Source organism: Balaenoptera musculus, chromosome 7, assembly GCF_009873245.2.
Source record: "Balaenoptera musculus isolate JJ_BM4_2016_0621 chromosome 7, mBalMus1.pri.v3, whole genome shotgun sequence".
NCBI classification, from domain to species: Eukaryota; Metazoa; Chordata; class Mammalia; order Artiodactyla; family Balaenopteridae; genus Balaenoptera; species Balaenoptera musculus.
The window spans coordinates 88,091,418-88,114,202 of record NC_045791.1 but is presented as its reverse complement, the minus strand read 5'-3'; the positions used below and the strand labels follow the sequence as shown (position 1 = coordinate 88,114,202).

The following is a 22,785-nucleotide window of genomic DNA, read 5'->3' as shown; positions in this document are numbered from 1 at the left end:
CAAGAGACTCCACTGAAATATCTTGTTGATGGAATACTATTTTAAAAACATATTATAAATCCATTAATCTTGAGTTGTAGTTTTTGTGTTTGAACTTCAAAGGCAACTTAATGAAAACATTTTATGCCAAGACATTTTAGGCTTATTACTTACTGTAATGCCTTTTGGGTCACTTTCTTATAACCTTCATCAATTTTAAAATCACATTTTCATTCCTTAGGCTTACAGTGGCATTTTAGAAATGTGCCTCTTTGTTAATGCGGTTGTTTTGATTTTAAGTGTGAGGACTTGGGGGAGGAAAAAATATATGTGCATAAAAACAGCTAAGTCCCTTTGGCAGGTGAAAGAATGGTAGGAACATAAGATGAGACTTCTGGCTGTTATACCTCAAAGAGTTTGTTTAATATAGTGCCATGGATCTACCTAATCTTTTCCAATTTGTTACCCATTTTTCTTTGTTATCTGTCTCAGCGATGTCTCATTTCCCCAACTGACTGCTGCAGGCTAGCAATCTGTAACAAAAACTCAGTCTCAATCTCAGATATAATAAAAAAAAGGGGCCACAAGATTAATGGCTCCAGCCATAATTATAAAGTCTCAAACCACAGACATTATAAGACCTTTCAAATTTTACTCAGGGTGGAAGAAGCTGGGTTATCACTATAGTGTGAAGATATTGGTCTCTTAGTCAAGAAAATGTTGGGTTATTTGATCTGGGAAGCCTACTCTGTTTTGAGTACTGTTAGGAACTGTGGAGACAAAATGGTTTCTTCCCTTAAGGAGCTTGTAATAATTTCATCCATTTCAGTTTTCTCTTGATAATACCTATTTCTTATTAATTCATAGAGGAGATAGGTCTGTTCTTGGAGCTGTCAAGTAGAAGCCAGATGAAACGGGCTGCTCTTGGAGACCACGCCACACACAGATATTGGGAATTTTGTAACGTTCATGGTGATATAGAACCAGTACATTGCTTCTCAAGTAATGACTACTCTGACAGGATATACATGACAAATTTGGGAATATTTGAGGTCTTCCTTTCCCACCTGCTCAAACATTCTGTGTCTGCCAGCCTGGTATTTCCAGCGCACTGGATCAAACTGTCCCTCACACCTCCAGACACACACACACACACACACGCACAGACACACAAAGTCCTCCTAGAATGTTGCATTGCACACTTAGGATATAAGTGCATTAAAAAATGGGCAGAGAATCTTTTAACCAGAGAGCTGGATGGGATAAAAACTATTTAGGGAGAATGGCTAAGTCAATCAATGCCATAATAATGATACAATGGGGGAGAGTAGAAAGATGAAAGCTTTGTGACGGGAAAAGGCATGGAGAGAGAGAAAGAGAGAACTTGAAAGATGGGGTTGTGGTGAATGAGACACTTCGGAGAGTGAGAGTTGAGAAAATATTTAGATTCGTGGCCATGGGAAATGCTTCGGATCCCATTTAAAATACCCGTTGAGAGGAGTCAAGTTCTTTCATGTGAATTTTGGCTGTTGAACCATCTTCTCAAATGTGAGATCACTCACAAACTGAACATGTGCATGTTTATGGTTCCTCAGGGATCCATTAGCACCTCTGACTAGCGAACTCACAGATGAGGGTTATGGGATACAGTAATCCAAAGTATTTTGCCACCATGGGTTTCTCTTTCTGTCACATACCTTGAAATATTCTCTGTTCTCTTTCCCTTCCTTTATGCAACTAAGCGAAATATTCAAGAGTGAAATATTCAGTAGCAGAGTGAAATTTCACTGCTTTTGGATTATTAGTAACATTCCTGCTGAGACTATGACTTCTCAAACTTTGCTGAAGCATGCAGAGACCTCTGAAACCCACTGTCCCTGTGTGCCGAGCCTGTCAAAGTTCCTAAGATGTCACATCCTCCTTCTTTCCTATAGCTTGACTGTGGTACCTTAGTGATCATTTCAACTCTGCATAAACGCTTCTGTCTCCCGGTTACTTCATTTGTCTACTGTGTCACTTCTGCTGACTATCTCCATCTCTTTGTCTCACTTTGTTTTTCTTTATGTTTTTATATACAACATTGTGAGGGAGGGAAAACAGAACTAACATTGATTGAAGCTTATGATGTGCCAGGCACTTTGCATATGCCATTCCACTTAATCACTCCTAACATATATAGTAAGTGTCATCATCTGTATTTTATAAATGAGGAAAGTCAGCTCTTAGGTACAGTTTTGTTGCCTAAGGTCCCACTAATTGTAAATAACTAAAACTGAATGCAGATAAAAGTGATATCAAAGCTTATGTTTTCTGCATTTACCAGCATATATATGAACTCTTAGAGCAGTAAATAACAATATTGTAAATTGGTTGTGTATGCAAGAGTATTTTTAAATAATAGTATTTTAAAATATTTTATCTTCTCTCAACCAGGGGTATAATTTCCTATTACAATTATAACTGCCAATTGCTAAAATGTGTTTATATTTAATTGACACTTATTTTAGCCCCATTTCCAGTTGAACCTTAATAAAAAATTAGTAGAAGCAAAGTAAATGTCAATTAGAAATTAAAAAATGGGCAGGAACAAAAACTTTTGACAAGCAAATATGCTAAGTATAAAAAGTTCTGACATGCTATAAAGGGAGTAGCCTCTTTTTCCATTTAAAGGCTGCTTTCTCTTTTCTTACCTATAAAATGGAACAAATAATAGTATTTATAATGTTATTGTGTAAATTAAATGAGATACTATGTGGAAAGCCCTTAGTCTACTAGTTAGAACATAGAAAGTGCTCAATAAATGGTAGATGATGAGGTAAGGTTGATGATGTTGCTGATGATGATGTCTAGATTGGATTATGCAACATAGTGTAAGCCTCCGTGTATAAGATAAACACTTAAAAAAAAAAAATAGGGCTTTCCTAGTGGCGCAGTGGTTGAGAATCTGCCTGCCAATGCAGGGGACACGGGTTCGAGCCCTGGTCTGGGAAGATCCCACATGCCGCGGAGCATCTAGGCCCGTGAGCCACAATTACTGAGCCTGCGCGTCTGGAGCCTGTGCTCCGCAACAAGAGAGGCCGCGATAGTGAGAGGCCCGCGCACCGCGATGAAGAGTGGCCCCCGCTTGCCACAACTAGAGAAAGCCCTCGCACAGAAACGAAGACCCAACACAGCCATAAATAAATAAATAATTAAATAAATAAATAAATAAATAAATAAACAAACAAATTTAAAAAAAAATAGAGAAGTTAACTAACCTAAGGAATGACACAGTAACAGAGTGAGAATTGAAATTCTTACCTGTCCCATGCCAGATAGACTCTGTATTATGTGTATATCTGTCTTTTGATATTCACATGACATACTGATTTAAAACCATAAATGCAGGAATTTTACACTGATTCTTTAAAATTTCTTGTTGTTACTTTTGGCTCATTTTGCCTGCCAAGTGCTTTTAAAATCTGAACCGTTATCCCGTGTATGAGCAAGCACTGCTTCGTCCAGATTTGTGTCATTTTCAAAAATGGTAAGCATATTTCATTGTTTTATCCAACTCAGTGATTAAAAGGTCAAATATGATAGTTATGTACAGAGGCCTTTGACACGCCACTAGAACCAGCAGATCAATCTAGACCTGCCAGGACATCAATCCTTTTATCAAATGTTCTGATACATGTGCCAGTCATCTACAGATCCAAACATCGGTTCCAGATTCCATCAGTGTTTTCCAGAAGTATATAAAGAAAGACATAGTCAAGTTCTTTCTGATATCCAAATCGTCCCTTCACGACCTTTAAATCTTTAAAATATGACATGAAATTAGTGATATTTTCTTAATGTGTATTTTCATTTAAAAAATATGTATTGATCTCCTGCATCTCCTAAGTATTCCATAAAGCAAAAAAGTTAATTGAATTTTAGTTTGTCTGTATGATGGGAGGTAAATCCACCCAAAAAAAAAATCACATTTATTTAACATCACTTGAAACTGTACAGGATAAAATATAGAGTGAAAATAGGATGTTACAAAACTATATAGAGTATTATATTAACTTAAAAACAATTATATATACTTCAAAAAAATGAAAAACACCAAAATTCAAAGTTTATGCATGATATTTATTTTCTTCTTTCACACTTTTCATTTTATAGCACTTTAATTTGAACATGTGTTAGAAATAAAATCTAGCAAATCCATCTGAAATATTTAATACAAATAGTGTGGGTAAGAGAAGACCTCACTGAGAAGTGGCATCTAAGAAAAGCAAGAAAGCAGGTGAACCATCTGACAGCAAGCTATCAGAGAAAGAGAGGTCCAGGGAAGCAAAACAGAAGGGACCCTGAGTGGGTCATGCACCTAGTTTATGTCCTAGAAACAGCAGGAGTGAGAGTGAGAGGAGTGAGCCAGAAGGGGAATAGCAGGAGGTAAGGTTATGGAGGCAAGAAGGAGAGAACTAAGTATTCTAGTGTCTTGAAGACCATTGTAAGGAACTTTGGCTGTTAGTTTGAGAGAGATGGGAAGTTATTGGGGTTTGACCTAGTCTAAGAACATCACACTGGCTAATATATTGAGAAGAGATTGTAAAGGATCCAGAGTGGAAACTAGGACACCAGTTAGGAGGTTATTGCATTAATCCAAGCAAGAGATGACAGTGGTTTAGTGGTGCAGGTGGTGAGAAATTACTGGGCACTAGATATATTTTGAAGTTAGGGTCAACTGGATATGCTAATGAATTTGGATCTGGGATGTGAGATAAAAAGGGTTGCTGAGGGGCTTCCCTGGTGGCGTAGTGGTTGAGAATCTGCCTGCTGATGCAGGGGACACGGGTTCGGGCCCTGGTCTGGGAGGATCCCACATGCCGCGGAGCAACTAGGCCCGTGAGCCACAATTGCTGAGCCTGCGCGTCTGGAGCCTGTGCTCCACAGCAAGAGAGGCCGCGATAGTGAGAGGCCCGCGCACCGCGATGAAGAGTGGCCCCCGCTCGCCGCAACTAGAGAAAGCCCTCGCACAGAAACGAAGACCCAACACAGCCATAAATAAATAAATAAATAGATAGATAGACAGATAGATAGATAGATAGAAAGAATACCATGGCCAAAAATTAGTAAAAATAAAAAAAAATTAAAAAAAAAAAAAAAGGGTTGCTGAGAATGACTTCAAACTGTCTAACATGAGCCTCTGGAAGGATTGTGCTGCCACTGACTGAGACAGAGAAGGCTTTACAGAGACAATTTTTTTGGTGGGGTGGGAAGATCAGGGATTAATTTTTGGACATGTAAATATTTAAAGGCCTGCTAATCATACAGGTATTGATATTTCATAGACAGTTTGAAGTATAAATGTGTTTGCACATGGTCTGGGCTGGACATATAAATTTTGGAGAGTATCAGCCTATTAGGGTATTTGAGTTAATATACATAAAATTCTTAGAATGTTCCTGAAAGGGCTGCCACCACATAAGGCTGAACAGGCTGTACACTGCAGACCTTCAAGGGAGTATCATCTAGATAGACTACACTCTGAAGGATGCTCTTGGCTGTTTTTGGTGGCCCTGGCTGGTTCATCATAAGTGCTCATAAATCTACCTATTCTTATCACTGTAGTTGGTTGCAAACAGCAGACAGGTCTTAATATATTAAGTCTGCTGGTAAGGTTCCCCAGTCTGTTCATACCTCTTATTTATATGTTTTAGAAATACATTTGACATTGATTGGAGATAATTATGTTCCTTAGTGGGTGGAATTCCTATATTCTACTCTGTGCTCACAGCTATGAACAGTGATAATTAATGCTTTCTAATTGCTTGATTTGAAAGAAATGTTTGACAGTATCAAATATGAAATCTTCCTGTTTTTCAGGAAAAAAATCTAATTTTTTTCTTATAATTTGAGTCAAATTGTTTTGCTGATAGTATGACTTTTACAAAAGTATTTGGCCCCTTTGCTAATGTTCTCTTTGAAGTTTGTCTCTGTTGATTATTGTAGCTCTCAGGAGTTTGAAGGTATGCTGGGAGAAGTATAGAATGTATGGAATAGTAATATAGACAGCATTATATCAGATCTTTATATTCAATGAGAAATACAATTCCTTTAGTATGTTAATGTCATTTCTATCAGTCACTCTTATGATCACATGAGGCTGTAGATGTAAACGATAAGTAACAATTTTAAGTTTTAAATAGGTTATATCAAATTTCCTTTTGACACTGAAATTTGTGTAGATCTCGCCGTTCTCCTTGAATCTATAGGTAGAAACATCTAAACTCAGCATGTTAATAGAGTACCTGGTAACCCTTATGTATGATTTAAGAGGTTTTGAAAATGGCACTCTTTTATTTAATTAATTTATTTTTTAATTTTATTTTATTTTTTGCTGCGTTGTGTCTTCATTGCTGTGCGTGGGCTTTCTCTAGTTGCGGCGAGCGGGGGCTACTCTTCGTTGTGGTGCACAGGCTTCTCATTGCGGTGGCTTCTCTTTCTGGGGAGCATGGGCTCTAGGCGCGTGGGCTTCAGTAGTTGTGGCACGCGAGCTCAGTAGTTGTGGCTCGCGGGCTCTACGGCGCAGGCTCAGTAGTTGTAGCACATGGGCTTAGTTGCTCTGTGGCATGTGGAATCTTCCCAGACCAGGGATCAAACCCGTGTCCCCTACATTGGCAGGTGGATTTTTAAGCACTGCACCACCAGGGAAGTCTGAAAAATGGCACTCTTATAGGTTTTGTACCTGGGGTTTCAGCTATTATCATATCTACTCTAGATTGATTTGTGTTTACAGAAGGCCTCAGAAGAAATGAAAATTTACTCAGTAGGCTCAGTACTTTCAAACCTTTGCACAATTCTGTGTGCCACATTAACTATTAGTCTATCAGCTATTTCTCTATAATCCTATCTGAAGTGGTACTGGGCTTGGAGATACTGTGTGCTCTGGCAGTCACAGATTAGTCGTAGGTTGCTGAGCCTTTTAGGAAAGGGTGGATAGAAGTGCTGCAGACTAAACTTGATATATTTCACCCTTCTGTCCAAAATTAATCTTGATCACATGATCATATATGCTCCTGTCAATCCTTTGGCTTTAGATTGCTTGAAATGAGTAACAATGAGGTTGATATTACTTATTTCTTTTTCAATACAGTGATTAGTAAAACATTTTAAACAACTAACTCCTGATTTAATTTACTGCTAGATGAAAAATTCCACATATATATATTTTTAATTTTTAAATTCATCTTTCTAGTTAGTGAAAATACCTGCCCATCTTTTTTCTGAACAGCAAAATGTATAACAGTAAAGTTTCCATTCAATAATTCACTTTCAAATCATAGATAATATAGGAAGATTGAATTAAGACTAGAAGAAAATGTAAGCTCAATTTACAGGACAAAAGTGTGAGGATGAATAAACACATAACAATGAGAACTGTCAGATAAGAATAAGGGAAGTTTAACATCTGATTAAAAAAAAAGCAATTCCACATTGCATTAATATTATTAACCCTACTACTATATCATTTGCTGGAATCATGTTGTGACTTTACTATCATATGGGTGATTTATAATAATTTAAAATTGAAAATAAAAATTATGTATTTTCTAGGACTCCTGGGGGAAAAGAAAATGCAAATTGATGGAAATATATTCACAAATCAGAGTAAATACTGAGAAGTGAGAGACTACTAGATTTTTACACTGTTTAATTCTGTACATTTGGTCACCAAGCATCTGATCAGATCTAATTGTCACAAAATATGGCCATAATGTTAATAGAGTTTGGAATTATATGCCAAACCATTATTTTGTTTATATATGCTTTGTCGTCTTGGAAACGTTATCATTAGAATCCCTGGGATTGCTTTTTTTTTTTTTTTAACATCTTTATTGGAGTATAATTGCTTTACAATGGTGTGTCAGTTTCTGCTTTATAACAAAGTGAATCAGTTATACATATACATATATCCCCATATCTCTTCCCTCTTGCATCTGCCTCCCTCCCACCCTCCCTATCCCACCCCTCTAGGTGGTCACAAAGCACCGAGCTGATCTCCCTGTGCTATGCGGTTGCTTCCCACTAGCTATCTATTTTACGTTTGGTAGTGTATATATGTCCATGCCACTCTCTGACTTTATCACAGCTTACCCTTCCCCCTCCCCATATCCTCAAGTCCATTCTCTAGTAGGGATTGCTTTTTAAAAATATGGATTCCTATACCTCATTGCAGACTATAAAATCAGCATTTTGTACAAGGTACTCAAGTGTCAACACTAACTTTTAGGAAGCATACCCTGACACCCTCTTCTACCTTGCAGGTCAAACCACATCAATTCAAAGCTCAAAAACCTTGACTTACACCATAATACCCGTACAGAGTAAACACCAAGCAAGACTTTCAAGACACTTTGTAAGCTCGTACTTCAACAGCTGTTTCTGTGCAAACTGCTCAAGGGACCATAAAGTATTCATTATGGTCCCAAAGAGTTGTGCTCATCCATGCCTCTGTGTTGTTGCTTAGGTTAATCTTTCAGCCTGGAACTTTTCTTCCCTCCCCTTCTCTATGGGGCAAACAAGATATCCAAGCCCATTTGAAATGCCCATCCCCTCTGGAGAGCCTTTTTTTTAAAAATATTTTTTCTCGACTTTATGCATACCTATGTTTTGATTATTGTAATTATTTGCCTATATTTCTGCCTATTTCCTGGTCCTTGAAAGCTCCTTGAGGGCAGAACACTGACTTATTCATCTTTTTATTGTCTGGCCAAGAACAGGAGCTGGTTTAGTGTAGACTTTCAAAAATGTTCCACTTCCCTTTTTTAAAATTCATGGTCATAAGAAAGATACTGTTCTCTCACTCTTCCCCAATAAATGTAGTGTTAAGAGGTCAAGAATGCCAGCTTTTAAAAGAACTGAAAGAAGAATCCAGGGATGTAACTTCATCACCTTTAACTAGAGGCAGTTTGAGGATATAATCGTTTATGGTTGTCAGTGACTTTATATTTTGTCACTCTTCAACTGTCCTGGCATATTACTTGCAGAAAGCAGTACAGAGGTACATATTAAATCCCATCTCTGCTGTCAGGCAGTTCCAAATAAAAGCAAAACTTCCAGCATGATTTTATGACTCTTAAAATTATCAAAGTGGCTCAGGGACTCTAGCTCCTTAAAAAAAAATACAAGAGCTACATTTTTAGTAACATCTGCTGGACAAGCATAAAAGATGAACTTAGCTATATTTGCTAACTTCTATGATGAATAATGCATTGTCAGAGGCGATTATTGCCTGTGAATTGAAATAATGCTTATATGCAATAATCAGCACTTATTTTTTAAAATTAGTTGTTAAGGTGACAAATATTTGTTTAAATTTTTGTTTTATTCTATAGTTAAGATCTTCAATTGGGTCAGATTGACAGGAAGTAGAAATATTAATTTAAATAACTGCTATCACTAAGCTGAATGGAAATGTCAGATTCTTATTTTTAAGTGCTGTATTTTCTCAAATAGTTTTAAAAGAACGATCACAATAAATAATGAAAAAGAATGATGTAGTAGATTGAAACATGAAAATAAGCAGATTTGGACAGCATTGGCAAAGTCTCAGTGCCCCAAAATGTTTCTCCCATTTACATAGGCTAGTAACTGACTAATTCCTCTTTCTCCTGTCCTCATTTTAAAAACACTCTACTAGAGAAGTAGGTTATAAAGCTAAGTGACACTAAAAATTATTTACATATACAGTCTCTTTTCCCTGTGAAATCAGGCCTCCTGAAGTACTGCACACCAGAGAACCGAGGGCTGGAAGAAAGTTCCTAGTAAGATATCTATTGAGCCATAGTTAAAATATTTCCCTTCCTGTTAGGAGACTCACAAGGGACCCTTCAGAGGCCATGTTTATCCTCTCCACTGAAATGCTCTGGGTAGATCTCATTTTAGATGTCACATAGATAAATCACATATAAGGAATACAGTAGACTTTGGAGCTACCAGGCATTAAATTGGAAACGGTCCAGCTCAACCTGGCTTTGTCCAACTCTTCCTTCCTAAGCTAGGGGACTGTTGAAAATTCAGATTTATCACCTTTTTTCTTTAAACACATGGAGGGTGAACATTATATATAGAGTAGTCAAAACCTTTTCCCTTCAGAATAATGCTGAATTAATTCTGAATTCTCATAGAATAGTAACCATGTCTGTTTCAGCTTAACTCCGATATGTAACATAGTTCCTGATACACAGATACAGATGGTACTCAAGAAATACTTATGGATAGATGGATGGAAGGAAAGTAAGAAAAAAAGTTTGTAGAATTTTTTTTTCCAATTCGAGATTAATAATTACTAAGGAAACCCTTTTGTGCAGCAGAAATGTTGGGAACAAAATGCTAAAACCAGATTTTTTAAAATATTAAACATTGTAGCCCATTAAAACTACACTATTCAGTCGTCTGCAAGAATCAAAGAAAGGTTGCAGGTGTGAAAGTGTGAAAAATGCATTAATTCAGAAATACATCGTTGTAGGCAGAGATCTTGGTCAGATACTTTGACATTTAGTTAATTGCAACAATTCAGTGAAAATAGTGTTAGCCCAAGTGCCATGTATCACACAGTTTTGAAGAGCAAAACTGAACTGAGTGCCTGAGCAGATTCCAAAAACCTCAAAGCCCTAGAGACAGTGAAATGAAGGGCAGGCCAGAAGGAGCAGCCATTAACGGAGGCACATTCAATTCACGGTCCTCCAGCACACTTGTTGTGACAGAACTCTGAAGTGTGTGGGCCAAGCAATCACCTCCTTTTGGTTTTCAAAAGGGGTGGAGGGAATATAAGTCTGAGTAAAATCCCGGAGAAGAAAGAGTTGTCGGCTTCCTGTTATAGGCGTAATTGATATTTCTACTTTTGTATAAATGAAAAATGGAAACTAACAAATGAAATCTCTTCACAGCATTTAGACAAGGTTAAATTATTTAAGCGTTCTGTGTTTGTGTGGGCACTATATCACTTGTGCCCAACTAGGTGGATCTTGCTATGATACTTTGGCAAGAATTGTAAACAAAATTTCTAGTAATATTTCTTTTTCTATTAGATATGGGAGTAGGTCTTGAGATGGTAAATTGAAGCTGCAAGAATAAGAAGGTAAAAAAAAATATGTAATCCAATTAAAGGGGATCATTGAAGTTTTAAAATGTCTAATGTTACTCAGCATTTTTTATTAACAGCTACAGATAGTTGTTTGGCAACAATAAATGAAGCTAAATATTTTATTAGACCCAAACCCAATTAGAGAAGTCATAGATTAAATGGTAGATCATCCTCTGCTTCAGATATATTCAATTAACAGACTACTTAATGGGTCGATTTAAAGGATTTTAACACACCTAAAGAAACACATTAACATTAGCTACTTTCTCATAAAAAGTTTGTACTCGAAAAAGTTTGCACTGCTTTCCATTTTGTCTCACAGTCCTTTCTAATTTCCTCTGGTATAAATCAATGTAGATTTATTAGCTTTATACAAAAGAACTCTGGTAGGTTTTTAATAATAATTATCATTATCACTGATTAAAGTTATATTGTTCAAGCCAGATGGAGTCCTTTTCCTGTCAGCTAGAATGAGCTTGCATTATGTAGTTATAATGTGTTTGGATCTAAATAAACAGATGGCAGAGTGACAGGATATTATACGCTTGTGATGTCAGCCTCAGTGCTTCACAAACAAAATTGCTTTAAATAAACCCCATTGAGGCCAGGATCTAGATGCTTTTAAGAGGGTGGCTGGGATTGAGCTTAAGTGTTATATTAACTTGGAAATAGTACTGTTCACTTGCAGAAGAGTAGACCAGTAGGATGGTCTGAGGTTTAGCCTGAGAAAGGGTGTCTGCTGAATCTGTCCCTTAACTGTGAAAGCATTTAACATACTAGGTTCATTCAGTCAGTCCCAGAAGGAGAGACTAAAAAAAACAACAACAAAAAGCTGCCCAAGTTGTAAGAACTTCCAAGAGGAAGAGTTAAAAACTGTGGGTCAAGGAAAGATGGCAACTTTTGGTAGAACCTTATTCCATAATTTTTACAATGAAGTTAACTATGTTAAAATAAACTACTTGAATAAGCATGTACTCATTCACAATTTATATTAGAAAATTAACAGAAAAGGTTTAATAAGAACTTTGTTATAGAAAACTTTAGTCTTTGATAGATTTTCATGTCCACTTTTCTCTAAAAATGAGGCCATTCCATATCCTTGTACTCACAAAAATTTGGAGTGAGCCTATGAAATTCAGCAGCAAACTTCAAAGAAAGTCATTATACGTGATTTCTTCTAGCTAATATTCTTTTGTTGAGATTGTAGGGAATTTCTCTGTGGGGCAACTCTATTTGCTGAGGCAAATACCCATAGTAGCGTCATCGTTAAAAGGAAAATGAGACTATAGGAAATAAAGGCTGATATTTGAAAATGAAGGTAGTATCAATAAAATTTTTAGAAGAAGATATAAAATAATTGAAATTAAGCTTTCTAAAAAATTAGCTGTTTTAAATGCTTGAAATATTTATATAAAGATGTTGGTTTGCAAATTGACCCCTGTACATAAAGGACAAGGAGAGACGGAAGAAAGTGGCAGCCCACTCCAGATTAGTAGGCGACAGGTTTAATAAGCAAGGGAACTTATGTATGAGACTTGTCTTGGGCAACAACAAGGTGAGTAGATCTCAGCATCCGCCTGCCAGAGTCTTAAAAGTTTGTACAGAGGTCCTAACTAAATTCAGTCACTTATTCAGTCCAGATGGTCTCAGCAACACCTTACTCTCTCAAGGCTATGTCCTTGAAACAGCTGCTAGCATGGGATTAGTTGGAGGGATATACATTTCAAGGACAGGGGAGGGGGTGGGGAGCCTCTGATTGCCTGGGTTCAGCTCACAGGTCAACTGGCAGTCACAACCTCTTAATGATCTCCTTCTCAGGAATATAGCTAATATTATGTCATAACTATAAATGGAATATAACCTTTAAAAATTGTGAATCATTGTGATATATACCTGAAACTTATTAATATTGTACATCAATTATACTTCAATAAAGAAATTTTTTAAAAGACAGTGCAAACTTACGGTTACCCAAGGGGAAAGAGGGTGAGGGATAAATTAGGAGTTTGGGATTAAAATATACATACTATTATATATAAAATAGATATCCAACAAGGACGTACTGTATAGTGCAGGGAACTATACTCAATATCTTGTAACAACCTATAATGGAAGAGAATGTAAAAAAAGAATATATATATATACATACATACATATGTATATATATACATATATTTGTATAACTGAATCTCTTTGCTGTACACCTGAAACTAACATTGTCAATCAACTATATTTCAATAAAAAATTTTAAGAAGACACAATAGACCTTTGACAAAAAAAAAGATAATCTAAATTATATATAAAACCTTTTTTTTCTGATGGTTTATCCTGTTTGTAATATATTCTTGTTTTCATAGACTTCAACTTCTTTTTAACTATTGATTTAATCCTTAACATCTGTTGGTATCAGTTAAGCCCTGAACTTTCGAAATTATATCAAGTGGGATAGATCAATAGAATAAAAATATTCAATAGTTGAAGTGAATCTTATTTCATGTAAATATTTACTTCTGACTATCTAGGAACATTTACAGATTCATGTATTTCCTTTTCTTATAAAATGATGAGAGGATTTTGAATATCAAGAGATTGTATTTCTGCTTCACATGTATTTGACATTCAGATTTTGCTACTTAAGTGGGCATTTTATGAGCTATGTTTCAACTCTAGTGTGACATAAAAATCCTCATAAAGGAGCAAGAATGTTTCCTTTGAGGTCTTAACTCCTAGTCAGAGTGAAAGATTATAATACACATGTGCTTTTTGCTGTTCTACAGGTGGACGTTGCCATAAGTCCTGCACTGGCCGATGCTGGGGACCCACAGAAAATCATTGCCAGACTTGTAAGTGTTCAACAGTGAAAAGACATAGCCTTGAAATTGTCAAGTAATTTTAATAATTGATGCTTTTCACACTTCTGGTTATCAGAAACATGAAAATGAGTTTTTGCCTCCTTGTGGTAGATTTGATTCTATCTAAGTAAACTGCCTAATCTCAAAGCTTTCAAATTAAATGTAATATGTAGTTGTTTCCTATATTTCTTTGTGGATTCTGGATTAATGATAGCAACACAAATGTGTTGCTATTAACCGTGACTTCAGAGTCTGTACATCAGAGGAAGTAGGAAAACCAAACGTATACAAAATGATAATTAACTGAATTTCAGGTTAACTGAATATCTCAGTACTTTTCCCAAGTAGTTACATCACTATTCATTCACTGGAGAAAGAAAAAAGAAAGGAAAAGCATACTGTGTACCCACTCTGTTCTAGGTACAGAGTTATAAACTATGTGAATTATAAATATAGATTCACTATTAAATCACAAAATGTATCTCACCCTTAGTGTATATTGTTTCTTGTATTAGTCAGTAAAATAAGTATGAGGGATGATCATCACTGCTAAGACATTTAAAAACAAAGTATACTGAACATAAAGACAAATATCTAATGCTTTCAGCATTCGTAAAGTCATCTGATACTTAAATCAGCACTGAACTTTCACTAATCTTAAGGATAAATGTTTTCTTTAAAAAGGAAATACAAAATGCTCTATATAAATGGTAAAGACTTTTCTTCCTGCTATAATAACAACAGCTGAAATAATAAATGGAAAACAATGTGGAGGCTATTTGAAATGTATTTCTTTTTTTAGCATAGAAGACACAGAAAATATTATTAAAAATTTGAACATACAAATATTAGATATTGTGGACATATGTTATACTGTTGGATTAAAGTGTAGACTTAAATTAACTTATTTAATAGAAACAATGTTTTATGGCAACAATGTTTTTGACAAGAATTTTAAGCAGGATTCTAAAGTAAGATTAGATTACTGTGTGAAGCGCATTCACTATGATATTGGAGAAAATGTGTATTAATGAGAAGCAGAAATAACCAGTCCTTCATGACACAGAAGGATAAATCAGCCATGCAGAGGCAAAGGAGAATTGGAGAGAGTGAGTAACAGTTTTTGACAGTTTTTACTTCCTGGTTCTCTGGTCTTCCTGAGGTCCAAATGCGTTTTTTTTTTTTGTTAGGAACCTTAAGAAACACAATGTTCTAGTACATTTAAATTACTTTTGCTGCTTGCCACCAAGTGGGGGTGGGAGGAAGTCTTGACTAAGAAAGTCATCAAGCCATAGCTCATGCTATCAAATCATCAGCCATGCAGTCATTTAATTCACCTAATTTTCCAGCATAGAAATTAAACTTACTATAATAACATAAAATTGGCTTAATGGTCACCATGCCTACTCCACAGAGTCTATCAAATTTAAATTCAGTAAACATTTACTTGTATCTGCTATGTGCAAATCCAAATTTTAGAATAGTATTCATTTGCATGGATCTTTATGGTTTATAAAACATTTCCATTTTAAAATTTATTTTCACAATATTCCTATTAGTTTAAGAGGACAGTTTTCATTAGCCTGATTTCACAATTGGGGAAATGTAAGCTGAGGACATGATTGTGGGAGTTGTTAAATTTACACAGCTGATACCTGGGATTTTAACTTAAGTGTCCTGAATCTAAGGATAGTACTGTTTCCTGTATACAATATTGCATAGCAGTTTAGTGGGCAAGGCCACTGGATTTATAAGCAGCCAGATGATACAAATCTCCATCATGAGAAAGCGATTTAATTTTTCTAAACCTCAGTTACCATATCTATAAAATGGAGATGTTACACTTACCTCAGAGGGCTGCTATTTTGTAATCAAATTCAATACAATAATGTAGTTGAAATGCTTAAATATGTTTTGGCATATACTAAGGGCCTAATAAATAATAGCTAATATTATAATAAGATAAAGTAGATACTCCTAGAAAACTTAATCCAACTTAAAACTGAATGAATGGATGTGGAAGCAAAACTCCTGCAGGCCAGTTCCACCTGTGAAGGCAACGGACCTAGACGGCTGGGGAATAAAAAAGCAAAAACCCTGGAGTGAAGTGGAGGCTGCTTGCCCTTGACATTTGCTCCTGTTCTCTCTGTCCTTGTTTGAGATACTTGAAAGGTAAACTACATATCCATATTTAAAAAGTCCAACATCCAGAGGCAAAATGTATTTTGGAAGTACTCAAAGACGTACTTACTGCAAGACCTGAATTTTAGAAATATGATCAGAAATTTTGAGAATTAGACCTCATGAGAGATTCCATAGAGATATTAGACCTCCAGAGAGTCCATAGAGATGTAATATCCATGATTAAACATTTTTCCAAAGAAATGTAAAATTTCCAGGCTTCCTTTACATTGCTGTTAGCCCTTCTGTTAGTTAAAATATATTACCCTTAGGCCCACTTCAGATGCACTTATCTCTGAACCCTGATTGAACTTTTTAAAAATCAGAAAACAGTCTGGGCAAGTTTTTGAAAATATTCTGCTTTTTTTGTTGACTGACCATACAAAAGTACATTTTAGGATCTGAAAGACATGATCTTATATCATTACTTACAAATGATTTCTTTCCTTATGACTGAAATAAGTTCACTTCACTGAGGGCTTCTCTGGAGGTATTCAACTTCATGATTTGCCAAGTACTTCCTTATTTTTATGGATAATTACTCTTTGAGATTTTGCATATATTAGGGAAGAAAGGTAAAACATTTAGAAGCGCCACACCTTAGCTAAGGAAACTGACAGTAGGAATACATTTCATTCACCACATTATATCAATGCTGACATCCTCCCACAGGTGTTTCCTCCTAAAAAAGCAAGTATGCCTAAACGGTGAGGAGTCACCATAAAGACAAATGCTTCAGGTTCTAGGAGAACAAGTCCATGATAATGAATGACTTGCTAGGGTGAAATGAAGCAAAGAGTGATGATCAGAATGAAAACATCTCTGAACAGAGATATGGGAAAGGAAAAATGCTGGTGACAACGATGGTAAGCTTGAGAGCAGGTCTGTAGGGGTCAGAAGTTTTAAAAAGAAGAAATGAGGAAGAAGTTTTGTGTTTTGTTTTTAATAGATTTCATGAAATGGAAAGAGAGCATGAATAAATTGACAGCTTACTATTGCAGGGGAACAAAATTTGACACCCTAATATGTGTCTCTTTGGCATGAGGATTAATTTAAGCTGATTATTTTTAAGGCCTGAAAGACTCAGGAGGAACCTTCCCCCTAACTGCCTAAAGGAGTGTAGTTAGAGGACCTGTTCCAGGGAGGGAACTATCACCACAGGTAACTATGGTGTGAACTAGATGTGGTAGATGAGGAGGAACTTAACAAAGCCTGTTAATTCATATTCCTCTCTGAGTCCCAGTGTCTTTGCATGACCCCGCAAGCATTTGTGTACCAAACCTTTGCTTTTCTCTCTCCATGTCAGTTGGCTTCATCTTCTTTGAAGTCCCAAACCACTTTGCCCAACATCCTCTTTTGTCTTTAGCTGAAGATGGTATTGAAGGTGAGAGTTTCAGCCATTTTGGCGAGTTATTCAGTTTTGTTGGATTTCTCCCGTGTATACATGTTATTCAACTTTTGTTTGATTTTCTCCTTTTAATCTGATTCATGTCAATATAATTCGTAGGCCAGCCAGAAGAATCTAGAAGGGTAGAGGAAAATTTTTCTTCCCAATGCTATGGTCAACAGTTCACCATGCATAACTATAAAAACTTTAAATTTTTAGTAAAATTTGGTAACATGTTGCAGCTTCTTCTGTGTCCTGGTTGCTACAGTTAGGTTTGATTGCATGATGAATAATGTTAAGTGTGTCATTTTCCTCTATAGCATTTCATAATGTTCAGACTGTAAACTCTGGAGCCAGCAGCTATTTTTAAAATGTTTTTTTCTAAAATGATCCAAAAATTAAAATGTTTTTCTAAACAAACTCCAAAAAAAAAAAAAAACAAACTTAGACAACCTAAAGAATTTTATAAATATTAAAGCAAGTTAATTGTGCTGGTAGAATCTAGCCAGCTGTTCCCTTCTTCCTGTTTTACTCATGAGTCTGATTTTCTAAAATAACTTAAATTCATTCTTTTTAAATCCTTTTTGATGTTAGATCATCATGACCCTATAAACCTAACAGAAATATTTCTCACATAGTTGCAAAAGGTCATAATAGAACTTATGAAGGAATACTGTGGGCCTGTATTATGCATGGAGCCGTGACTCAAACTTGAAAGTGCTTTTAAGCTCAGTTAAATCGTGGCCGCATTGCTCCACAGCACAGCTTAAGTAAATTGATTCAGTGGATTAATGTACTCATGTCAGGGGAGACAAACTTATCAGCTGTGTGAAGTCTGAAGCTTATAGTAGTATTATTTAACAGGCTTACTGTTAAGAATGACAACTCTCTCTATTCATAAGAACTGAGTCCTAAGGTTTGAGCTTGTAGGTTTAGGTGTGAGAGAGACTAAGCTTTAAGAAATAAATAATAATGATTAAAGGAAAGAAGGTATCTCTGTCCCTGCAAGATATATGAAGCACACATCTCATTTAAAATAGATGCTGCATATCCTTTTTTATCTTTAAGCACAATATCAGGCCAGCTTTCTCCAGCCTCCTATCATCAGCCTGGGTGGTTGTTTCATTTTACACGTTCCTTTTGTCATCTCAGTTAGGAACTGCGTTTTAGAGCATGAGGAGAGCATGTATCAGAATATTACAGTTTGATTCCCCCAACCTTACACATTGTGTATTAAAGTAGTTATAATTGTCTTTAACTGCTGGTTGTATAACTAAAATTTTCTCAGCTGATTACCACTCAATCTATTCTTCAGTCTTCTAGTTGCTTTATAAGTGACATTTCTTGCTTATAAACTAATTGAAAAATAAAGTGCACTTGACAATAGGTTAAAAAATTGTTTGTCTCTTAAATCAAAACGTCACACCAAAAAAGATAAATTAATGAGGAAATGCATGTTTCAACTACTGGAGTAAACAGATATCTTCTGACCACTGAAATGTTCATTAAATTGATTAAAGCTAAGGCATTATTTTAACCAAAAGAAAACTTCTGGGGATTATACCCTTTACTTCTAAAGTATTCTTCCTAGCTAGGTTGTCTCAAAATCTTTTTTTTTAATTAAAAATAAAGTAGCATTGAAATTAATACAAGTTGTGAATGGAGGGTACTACTATATTGGCAAAGTAAAAACTTGTTCCAAACAACACTTTATGTTATTTACTGTTTCTATACAGACATTATAGAACATGCTAGGAAAAAATTAGAAATTATTTAGCATTTTTCTCATTAATTTATTATGCTTGTGCACACAAAAAATTACTTTCAGTAGTTGCAATATATTAAAACGTTCAGTTTCATAAAAGGAAAAAAAAACTTGGTCTGGCTTATGGATTCTATTCAGTTCTAGAGCAAAGTTTAGAAATATCTATATATCTATGTCTATATCTACTTTTATTCATTCTAAAATATATCTGGAACTTCTTTGAAGTGAATATTAAAACCTAAGAAAATAATTATATATTTTTGTTCCTCAAAATTTCAGCAAGAAAATGTAGCAACTCGAAACTAAATTATACTTTTTTCCATGAAATTTCCAAAAGTTTCCTATAGATTGCAAAACCAAAATGACAAATTTTGAAAATAATATACTAATTATACTTACATACATGCATACACATACAGTTTGTCTAAAGTGTAATCGTATTTACAATCTTTGTGGAACAAACCCTGTTTAAGAAGAAGGTGCCAATGTAGTAAAAATATCCAATTAGAGCAGAGAAAAGCAAGTGGGAGCTAATGGGGAAAAGAGAAAGCGCTGAGCCAGCAGGCTCGATCAATCAGGATAACAGCGAGCCTTTGTTAAAAGCCAACATCTTTAATTAAAACCTTTGTATTTTACTAATAACTTTGCATGTCCATAAGCCTTCTTATTGATTTCAATTATTTCCTTTTTTTCCCCTTTTTTTGGATTTGTAGTTTCTGGAGATATTGTAAAATTAAGGGAAGCACTACGATAGACTCATTATTTGCATACATTTCTAAAATTATGCCCATCTAAATCATTTCCAAAAGTGACTCAATAATTTCCTTGTGGAAAATGAGAGAAAAATCTCTCCTAATATGCTGTTCATTTTGATATAAGTTGATAATATTTGTTGTAATTTGATGATCTTTCTCAAAGATTTAAAGAAAGGGATGTTCATTTTAACTATAGGAGATAGTTATTTGAAATGCTCTGTAAAATACTGTTTAATGTGATTCAGGAAATATCATCTAATGCTATGCTAAAGGCTCAAGGGGTATAAAGAAAGTATATAAAATTGTGCCTGTTCTCTGGAAATGCTCTGGGTACAAGACAAAGCCGAGGGGTGTTTGAAAAGGTCAAAAAGAATACTGAACTGAGGGCATCAAGAGAGATGTAGTCCTAGCTTTAAACTAACTCAGTTTCAAGGACTTCAGTTTCCTTAAGTTCCCTCATCTACAAAATGAAAACTTTGAAAAAAGGTGATTTTTGTTCATGCTTTTTTGCATGGTTAGGATATTTGCGTGTGCGTGCATGTGCGTGTTTATTAGCCATAGATACAGATGCTACAGGCATAGTCATAGACACAGATTTATGTACAGATAGTTTGGGGGAATTGTTTTGTGGCAGTTTTAGCCTATTGATAGTGATGCTGTCTACTAGGAATGCCTGAGGCACTCACCTGGCCCCCTACTACTTGAGGGGAGTACCCACAGACATCTTCTGGACCAGAGTCCTTGTGGTTCTTATTATGATTTCAAGACACACCTCAGCAACAACCATCAGGGAACTTTGAAAAAGCAAGGGTTATCACTCACAGGTCTTGGAGGTATGGCAGGCTCAATGGCTACACGGCGAGGTCACGGGTAGAGAGAAAGACCAAGTATGAACCTGGGGCTCTTCCTGTATTAGAGTTGAGAGTGGGGTACCTAGGGTTTCACAGATTCACTCTTTATTGGCAAATTTAAAATATAAGAGAAGGAATTCAGGTGTGGGAATGGAAAAAGCGGAGTCACTTAAAACATTAGTTATCTAGGTTACCTAGAGCTTTCTAAAAGGGGAACTTCATGAGTGGGGGCAGTCTGGCTTCTTTGCTAGGTGTTTTACTAGCAGCTGTGTCATACAGCTGGCAATATGTTTATTTGAGATGGCTGTCTTTGAAATGGATGCCTTGACAATCAAAAGCTTAATGTCAGGCATTTACACCACAGGAATGCAAACTGTGGGCTGGGTAGAAGTAGGTAACCTAGCAATGAGATCAGAGAGTGAGTACTACACATTTGAAGGATGATTGAGAGTACATTGAGAAGAAAAGTCAGAAATATCTGAAAATGTTACGATTAGAAGAATTTTGTTATTATGGTAGTAAAGATAATTTATCTGAATGTTTTGCAGCAAAAGAGTTGACTGTCATTAGAATACTATCTTTGACTATAGAAGAGAAGATTTCAAAATTATCTACATGTGATATGAGAGTGTCATTTGATGAACAGAACACTCATACTCACTGTTTGCTACAGGAATGGAAAAAAGAAGTGTGAGATGTCATTCTCAGAAAAGCAAGCACTTGCATACCACTCTCATGGTTAGGGAGTTGTGCAAGCCTGGAGAAAAATATCCTCCTTAGAGTTCTGCTTTTCATTAATCTGAGATGTATCATCTATTTATTGACTTAATTGGTTCAGCTGGAGGAAGAATTAAGTAACTGGCACGGGGATGAGGAAGAAAAGAAGGGGATACTGGATACTTGTCAATTGTGCTTATGTCAAGTAACATTTTTACTCATTATATTAGAATAAATGTCAATTTCCTAAATATCATACATATTCCATTTCTCAAGCCAATATCAATTTTATGCATTAAATTTGACAGTTTATAATGGTGTCATGGATGCTTCTCTCCATTAACATAGATATTTCCAAGAGAAATAGTCATTATATTAATTCATGATGAAGTTATAAAAGATAAACCCGAAACATAATTTTCACATGTTACTACCTCACTGATAATGGTTATTTTTGGTTTATCCAAAGTCCTTTTGCCCATGAAGTTTGTTTTAATGGAGACGATAGAGCATTATGACTCTAAGAATAACTCAGGTTTTGTTCTGATTTGAATACTTCTTGAACTCAAATAACTGTTACCCAGGGAGATGATTTTTCTATACAGTGAGGATGTTGCATGCATTTAAGGTGTATTTAATTTCATTGACTAGGGGAGGGGTGGAGGTGAGAGACAGAAAGACAGACTCTGACACTTACAGGTAATTACAGATAATTTAAAATAAAAATCAAACCACAGTATTTTACCAAGACATAACAGAAAACTTAAATGAATGAAGAATTACCACACTGCAAGATGAGAAGACTCAAATGATGAAAATGTCAGTTGTTCTAAAATTAAGCTATGCATTTAACCATCTTCAATCAATTCCCAATGTTTCATTTTGTTTTTAATTGAACAAAAATAGTCTAAAGTATTCCTGGAAAATACATTTAATAAAATAGCCAGACATTTAAAAGGAATAGCTATGTGGAAGGACTCTCCCCAAGTATTAAAATGTTAAAAAGTAATAAGTATTAAAGCAGTATGGTATTAGTTCAGAACGGAATTGGCTCAATGGAAGGTAATAGAAAGTTCAGATAGATAGAGTCTAAAGTCTATATGGTAATTTGGTTTTTATAAAGTTAGCATTTTTTAATGGCAAATGTATAGATTATTCAATAAATAGTGTTAGAAC

General features: G+C 35.5%; 1 protein-coding gene across 4 annotated transcripts in view; it reads left to right on the top strand.

Annotated features, from left to right (window-relative positions):
* ERBB4 (erb-b2 receptor tyrosine kinase 4) overlaps nt 1-22,785 on the top strand; it is a 1,123,927-nt gene that overhangs the window by 767,165 nt on the left and 333,977 nt on the right. For all 4 annotated transcript variants that reach the window (XM_036858278.1, XM_036858280.1, XM_036858279.1 and 1 more), the window contains exon 5: nt 13,879-13,944. In XM_036858278.1, coding sequence (XP_036714173.1) covers nt 13,879-13,944 — 66 coding nt within the window. The remainder of the gene's footprint in view (nt 1-13,878; nt 13,945-22,785) is intronic.